The sequence below is a fragment of the Coturnix japonica genome, chromosome 1 (assembly GCF_054131305.1).
Source record: "Coturnix japonica strain WE chromosome 1, WE-NBRP24, whole genome shotgun sequence".
NCBI lineage: Eukaryota > Metazoa > Chordata > Aves > Galliformes > Phasianidae > Coturnix > Coturnix japonica.
Window position 1 is genome coordinate 176,242,614 of NC_140663.1, and position 8,450 is coordinate 176,251,063.

General features: G+C 43.8%; 1 protein-coding gene and 1 long non-coding RNA gene across 2 annotated transcripts in view; both read right to left on the bottom strand.

Annotated features, from left to right (window-relative positions):
* ACER3 (alkaline ceramidase 3) overlaps positions 1–5,984 on the bottom strand; it is a 48,652-nt gene extending 42,668 nt beyond the window's left edge. The window contains exon 1 of the mRNA XM_015852492.3: positions 5,783–5,984. Within this exon, the coding sequence (XP_015707978.2) occupies positions 5,783–5,885 (103 nt within the window). The 5' untranslated portion in view covers positions 5,886–5,984. The remainder of the gene's footprint in view (positions 1–5,782) is intronic.
* Positions 2,174–2,766, bottom strand: LOC146762898 (uncharacterized). Its single transcript, XR_014932227.1, has 2 exons — positions 2,597–2,766; positions 2,174–2,275 (listed from the first exon to the last, which is right to left on the bottom strand). It is a non-coding gene; the product is annotated as an uncharacterized LOC146762898 (long non-coding RNA).
* Positions 5,985–8,450: the final 2,466 nt, after the last annotated feature.

The following is an 8,450-nucleotide window of genomic DNA, read 5'->3' on the forward strand; positions in this document are numbered from 1 at the left end:
TGCAGTTGGACTTGATGATCTTCAAGGTCTTTTCCAACCTGGGTAATTCTATGATTCTATGATTCTCCCAGGCTACAGACATGCTGGCTCCCTTTGAAGAAATAACTAAGCCTGGTCAAGATACTTTACAGGCACTGAGGGATGTGGTTTAGTAGTCATGGCAGTGATGAGTTGACTGTTGGTCTAGATATCTTAGAAGTCTTTTCCAACCTTAATGATTCTATGACACGCAGATATGTAAGCTAACACAAGGAACCTGAGTATTTACACTCACTTTTTCAGTAGCACAAAGAGGGCTGTGCCCAAAGTCTCAAATCTAAACGTTGCCCATCCAAATAGCAACGACTCTACCCAGAGCTCACCTGTGAGGGACACTGAGATTCTCAGATCAATGGTAAAAAGTTCAGTGCTAAAGCGGTGTTTCTGTTTTCTGCACTGTAATTTTGGCTAGAAATTTCTTTTACCTGACACCTTCCTGACTTCTTTGTAATGCTTCCAAAACTACCAAAATAGTCAAGCACCTCGAATTCATGCAGCAGCTTTTCTTCTCTGCTAATGGACTGAAAAATGGCTGTAATTAATGAGGCAGGCATAAAGAGTTCCACGATAGGAAAACTCAAAGCCAAAGGTAAGTAGCTTTGACTCAAGAACTATTTGCAGCTGGGCTCCCTCCCAGCATTGTATGTGTTATTATTTCATACATATTTTGAACTAAAAACTCTTTTTGCATTTGTTGAACCTTTCATGATCTGTGAACCTTCTTGTGATCCTCATTATGCTACTGAAAAAGAGAGAAATAGCCAGACAGCGCTTGCAGGCATTGCAAGGCAAAATGACCATATATTGCTGAGCTTCTGGGCTTGAAAACAATGCCGAGTTCCTCTGAACATTTTTTGCAGTGATTAATATTATTCTTTTGTTTAGCAAACGTTTTCCCCGCTGTTCTACAAAAGCAAATATGGAAAACGCATTACAGAAACAGCAGTTTCAAAACTAAAAGACAAACTCCAAACAGATTAAAGACGTTTTTGTCTTTCTATTATGACATCTGTCACTGAAGGCTTCATTTACAGAAGTCAGCAGAGTTCCTTCACCGTCATTTATTTTACATTCATCTTCCCATGTCTAGCTAATAATATATACTCTGCAAATTAGTACCATGCAGTTCACATGTAGCAGAATTGAACTGTACAAATGCCACTGCACTCTGTTACCATTTGGAGTGGCAGATGTCCAACTGCCAGCTGTACAAGTACTGAATGCGAAGCACTAATTGTAGAGTAATTAAACGCTTTGTTAAACCATATTTAAGACTTTTATTGTTGCTTAGTAGCTATACAACACACACGTGGTCCACTGCGGTTGTATTCAAGTTTTAAGCATATCCACACAAGGTGAGGGATAGAGGAAAACTGGTTCACTGGGCAAAGCTGGATTTTCCTGAAGCCTTTCAATGAAAGCTGTAAAAATTAAGCTGTCAGGAGATGACAGGTAGAGCTGCATGGTGGATCAGAAACACACACACAAAAGGAAGAATTATCAGAGCAACGCCACAAGATTATCTTCCAGCTGCAGGATACTCATATACAAACTAGGAAAAGAAACAAAAATAACGCAGCAGTATTTGTCACTGACCAAAAGTTACTTGTAATCTTTAAAGACAGCAGAGACAGCTGTCTGCCTTATGAGCTTCCTTCTGCAATATTCCCCTATGAATAAAGAGACCCTTCTATCAACCTCCTTTTGTCCACAGCACAAAAAAAAACAGGTGAGAAGTGTTCATGTTGAAAAGCATCCCACAGCTTAATACTGCTCCCGACCCTCCACTTGACATTACAGGCACCATCAATTAGTTTAAGTTTCCCTTCACCTTTTCATCTCTCCTGCCCCCTAAGTTGATGGAGAGCCCTGAAGGAACCTGATAAAGAGGAGATGTGTGATGTGGCTTCCTGCTATCAGGTCACTAAAGATGCACATTCAAATCCCTCTCAGTCTTAAAGGCTGCAGGGCTGTGACACTGTCTTCTTTTTAAACAGCACTTTAGAAATCATTGGTTTCATGATGCCTTTAAATAATTCAGCTGCAGTCAGGCAGCTGGGCTGATCACACCCAATTAATCCTCATGATTCTTCCTTCACCTGCCACTTCACGATAGGAAGAGCAGACAGAGCTCTTGAAGCCAGACAGTTTGGCTTTATTTCACTTCATTTCTTCCTTTATTTTCACTCACACAGTAATATCAAGCTCTTCAGCCTCTGGCCCCTCTTCAAAGCCTCTGGCAAAGGAAGCAAAATAAAGCTTTGAGAGGAGAACAGGTGACAGTATATACATATCAGTTTGCAATTCAACATTCAAGATGTTTTCCCAGCTTTAAATACATTAAGCAAGTTGGTAAGTTCCAAAGTAATGACTCCCATGCAAAACAGAGATCCAGGTGTATTTGTTGACAGCTCAGCTGGTGTTTTTTATTTAGGCTTGCTCAAAGAATACACAGGTATTTTTGTGTTACTGTTTCCAATATAGAGAATTCTCTGATAGCAGTCTATATGTGAACGAGATCTCTCGCATCTAACAACACAGGTAACCAGTGTCTCACCTCTCTCTCATCTAGATGAAGAATAGCAGGGATTTCAGAAACACCTGCAGAAGAGGCTCTAATCAAAGTTGAGTTGGAAGGGACATTCAAGGCCATCTAGTCCAAGTCCTCTGCCATGAACAGGGACAACCTCAGCTTGATCAGGTGCTCAGAGCCCAGCCCAGCTTGACCTGAATCATAAGCAGACCAAAAGAATGTCTTCCCCTTCCCCCCATCCCCCCAAACACTGGTTCTAAAAGGAAAGAACAGCTCAAGAAATATGGTAAACAAGCACTCAATGAAAACAAAAGGTAATAAAATCTCTTAAATGAAGGTGGCAGAACATAGCGACACAGGATCAGAGGCCAAGAATGAAACTATCTGACAACAATTCCTGGTAAAGCTGAAGCTGCTTCCAAGATGTTTGCCACTGTATATGGAACATGAGTTTACCCCACCTGAAAGCAGTTCTGTTGTAGGTGATGCACATTACTCACAGCCATCAGCAGCAGCACAAGGCCTTATTCCACACACCCAGAGACATCACTGAAGTTTGATCAGAACTGAAACCAAACACTGAGCTGATATCAACTGTAGATCCTTCTACTCCCAACAGAGAATCATAAACCCTTTGGAACCACAGAGAGCAGAAATTATGAAGACCAATTATATCCACTTCTCATTGCCTATAAGACATGTGCTTCCCCAGAGTACGAATGCAAGAAGGACAAAGTACTTCTTATACAAACTTTCAGATCCTGAAAGCTGAATGCTATTTGGGTTAAACTGACCTAAAGCATCAGCTGTGTTAAAATAAGGACTAAACTGCAATATAGGTACTAAACTGGTTGGTTGGATATTAGGAAACGCTTCTTTACAGAAAGGGTAGTTAAGTACTGGAATAGGCTCCCCAGGGAGGTGGTTGAATCGCCATCCCTGGATGTGTTTATGAGCCATTTGGATGTGGTGCTCAGGGATATGATTTAGCAGAGGGTTGTTAGAGTTAGGGTACTATGGTTAGGCTGCAGTTGGACTTGATGATCTTCAAGGTCTTTTCCAACCTGGGTAATTCTATGATTCTAAACAACACGACTTACGTTTGTCCTTGTTCTGTTTGTTTGGGTGGGATGGTGGCGTTTTTCTTATTTTGCCTTTGTTGGCACACAAAAGTTCACATAATTCAGCATACACACACTGGGAGGTAGAAAAAGATTAGTTCTGAACAAATGCACCTGTACTGCTTGCCCTCTAGCACATGAGAATTAATCCAAATCCATGAGGCATCCTGACTGATTCCTACACTACACAATAGATGCATCAGTGAGGGATGTGAGAGTCATTACAACATCAAACACAGGCTGCTGGAGTAATTACCTTCATCTGCTTCTCCGCTTCAATCAGTTTAATATTATACAGGACGCAGAGCAGTTAGTCATCCACCTCCACAAAGGTGGAAAACTGGCTAGGTGCAAACCCAAAGGCAAGAAAAAGCATTTTTCCTTTGCTAAAGCATGAACCTTTGAATGTAAATCCTTGTGTTTGAGGTATACGAAGACACTGCAATCTTGACATGCTTTAGTAAAAAAGCCACACTGTACCATGTTACAGACCAAACTGTGGCACTCAACAGTAAAACCATAAGGAGAAACCAAGCCTTCTATAATGAATCCCTTTTTACCTTTTCTCCCTAAATACACGCCTTTAATCTCATCTTCTTTCTCCAGCATAACCTAGAAGCAGATGAAAACTATCATCTCACACACCCAACAGCGCAGGAGTTAGTTCAAAATTTACATGCTAGCCAAATTTATTTTCACATGGCTGAAGTAACAACTTCCTCTTCCTTATGTAGATTATCTCACAAACCCATTTCTGCCAAGAGGAAAAACACAAAAATACATACTCTGCAAAAGTGCCATTCTATTTAAGAACTCCTAAATTCGCCCCGCTTTAGAGCACAAGTCCTCTCTTAAGCAGCCTCTTTTCGGCCATAAATCTACACCCCGACATCCTTTTTCCTCTGAGTTTCTACGCCATCTGTGCTCATGTTATTCACTCCTTCTCATTCCCACACTCTGAAAACCTCAACAATAAATAACAACTACTTATTTTGGTCCTCCACCCATGTCAGTGTTTGCCACCCAGCCACAGTGCAGTGGGTACACCCACAACCTGCATGCCAAGCTCTTCCAAAGTGCTGCTGAAGCATCCTAGCTATGCAAAAGGCCCTCTCAGGCTTCCCACTCCAAGCTCTTCAGGATAGAAGAGCTTGTTCAGTTTTACAACTATTTTCCTATGGTTTTATGACTCCAAAAGCAGTTTCATCAAACGGACATGAAAGCCTTTGTAGGACGGGGTATCTGACAGGTGGCAGCAAACAACTTCTACACCATTTGAAGCCACACGACACAAAAACACGTAATTCTTCAACAAAACATCGAAGACAGGGCTTGATTCTTTACTCCCTACCACAACACACAGCACCTCAAGCCCTCTGAACACAACAAGCCTGTTGGATGACTGTGTAGTTCAAGCACCTTTCCTCTAAATTGCACTTGAATACATTTAAATTCCTGACTGCTCCTTCAGAATAGAGTATTGAGGCCCAAACAACGAGCCTTCCTCTTGCTGCTAACTCAGAGCTATGCCAACAGGTGAGGCTATAAAAGCACCTCGAGCAACTGGGCAGCCCAAGATTAAGCATCTGAAGATGCCTGCTCTGTATGAGGACACACACTGCTGCCTGTGGACATGTGCAGCTCTGTGTTGCTTCCCTCTTTGGTCATCAATGCATTGCTACTAAAATACCTTTAATCCAATGGCAAACCCTCCCCACAAACCCTCCGCAACCTTCAGGCACTTTCTTTCTGCTCCATTTGGACACAGCTGAAAGAACAGACCTGGGGCAGAAGGGACCCCCAGACGATAAACTGGAAGAAATGGCTTTCCTTCAAAGCAACGATATGGGGCAAAAAGGGACAAGCCAACACCTCAGATATGATGGGAAAGGACCCACTCCCACCCAACTGGAACTGGATGAGGGGTAGGCCTCCCCCCACACCTCCACCATTTGCTCCCCTTAGGATCATAATAGAAGGGAAATCTCCCTGCCCTTGGGCCTAAATGTGGGGACGATGGGGCCGTCACAACACCCGGAGGGGGCACAGAAGGGCACGGGGGGGAGGAGGGAAGCCCGGTTCCACTCACAGAACTCGGCGATGTAGTAGGAGACGGCGTAGTTCTCCTCGCACCAGTCCAAGGTGGAGGTCGGAGGGCCCCAATAACCCTCCCGATCAACGGCCGGAGCCATCTCGGCGCCAGCTCCAGGCCACAACGGAGCAAAGGGGAAAAAAAGAAGGGGGGGAAGGAAAGGAGGGAGGAAGGTTGCCGGGCCCGGAGATCTGAAGGCGGAGAGTCGGGCTGGGCCCGCCCGCTAGAAGGCGGAGCTGAACGGAGGAGGCCCCGAGCGTTGTCATGGGGATGGCCGCGGCCTACGGGCGCATGGGGGGGTATCTCGGCCCAATGTGGGTGGGTAGGGTGGTGTGGAGGTGGGAAACGCTTGATTTAGGGGATACCTGAGGGAAATAGGAGGCTTAGGGGCTTTGAGGACCCACATCGAGCCCTTTGGAGAGGTGTGCGTACCTCTCTCCTCGCCCTTTAGTGGGCACAGTGCATTCTCCAGGTTGCTTTGGTGGCATAAATGTGGCTGTTCCTTTCACGCCGTGTTTTTAAATAAAGAGGGAAGCTTTTCTCTAAGGGTTGAGCGACAGGGAAGAGGTTTTTTTTATAGCACTGCCTCCCACACGGGGGTTCCTCCCAGCTGATGCCTTATTTAGTTCTTACTCTGCCTACTATACTCGCACCCAGAGTATGCAGAGTGCTTTTCATTTACAAAGGGAAACGCAGTCTAAAAAGGGAAAGACTCAAAACGCATGGGAAAAGAATAAAATGTGCAAGGAAAGGCCTGATAACATTGTGTTCTGTTTGTATTTCAGAGTGGAGGAGGAGATCTGGGCAGACCTTGAGGGCAAGGCACAGCTCTTATCCCCATTCCTCACTGGAATGTATTGTGTGTATAAACACAGACTTCTTTGTCTACATCTTATTTCTTCTCACCTCCCCTTCAGCACTGCATAGTTGTCCCAGTTCATTGCAGGGTAGAGGGACCAGATAGCCTTTAAAGGTAACTTCCAACTCAAATGGATGCTAAGACTGCATGGTTCTGTACATGAAACAAAAGAAAACAAAACTCCAGTCTAAGTACATTCATTTCCTTGTGTAAGTGCACAGTAATATATAATATTATTATCATAACCTGCCTTCTTCAGCCCAACATAAGTGCTTTCAGCATCAGGTAGAGAGAGATGTTCAATATTTTTTGTGATGATAGAACGCCTCCAAAGCAAAACTGATTCCAGTTATGGCAATGATAAAATATTTAGGCTGCCAAGACATCAAGGTTTAGTGGTTTAGTGTTTTTTGCTGTAGGTACGGTAAAGGGAGGATGGTTGGACTAGATGATCTTGTAGGTCCTTTTCAACCTTGTGATTCTATGATTCTATACTCAGACCCCTATACTCAGACTTTTGAAACTGGTCTGAAGTAGCACCGAACTGATTCCAAAGCACAAAACTGTTTATGACTGTGAAGATTTTAAGTCTGGCAGATGCAGCAATTTGGACATTTGAACGTTCAGATCACTGAATCATTAAGGTTGGAAAAGACCTTCAAGATAACCAATCCCAGCATCAACTCAACCTCACCATGCAAACTGACCCTGTCCCTCAGTGCCACATACCAATAGTTCACAGAATCATGGAGTAGAATCATAGAATGGCTCAGTTTGGACCCCAAGGATCATCAAGTTGTAACAGCCTTGCTACAGGCACAGCCACCAATCTCCAGAGCTGGTACTAGACCAGGCTGCCCAGGGCTTCATCCAACTTGGTCTTGAACACCTCCAGGGATGGTGACTCCACCATCTCCTGGACAGCCTGTTCCAGTGCATTACCCCTCTTTCAGAGAAGAAATATTTCCTCATACCCAACCTGATCCACTTCTGGCTCAACTTGAGGCCATTCTGTCTCATCCTATTGGTGTTACCTGAGGGAAGAGGCTGATCCCCACCTCACCACAATCTCCTTTCAGGGAGCTGCAGATTGTGATAAGGTCTCCCCTGAGCCTCCTTCAGAACAAAGTGTCCCAGTGGCCACCACTCTTTATAAGACTTGTGCTCCAGAACCTTTACCAGCTTTGTTGCCCTTTTCTGGACATGGTAAGAAGGTTTGTGAGATTCTAATTTACCTTTTCTTATCCTTTCAGCCACTGCACTCTCAGAAGCACAGTATTGGAGAGACAACCACAAACCACTGTAATACACTTTTCTTTCTAAAATCTGTTTTGTAAAGGTAAAGGCATTTTCTACAAAGACAACTTTTGTCTGCTCTTACAGCAGCACATATTAAATGCAGCATTTTTCCCCTGTAACACTGAGCGATGCTTTGCATTGTACATTACCTCACTGGATATAATGTGACAGTCTGAAGTTATTTGCATCTAAATGTGGTTTCTCTAACTAGGTAGTAAAACCTACCTGTGCCCAGGTGGTATATTTTCTTTGTGTGAACTGTAAGACATGTGGAGGGAATATCTCATTTCTGAAGTAACAAATAGGGAAACTGACACAGGGCTCATGAAATGCTTATTTTCAGTACTACTGAAAATGCACTTCATACGCCAGTGGAGTAATTTCCTGTGGCTTCTCCTCCTTGCTTGTGGTAAAAGGATCTTCTCCATACTGCTCTGTGTCACCCTAAACCTCAACAACAACCAAACTGTTCAGTTAGTCATGTCATTGTACACCACTAGAGGGATA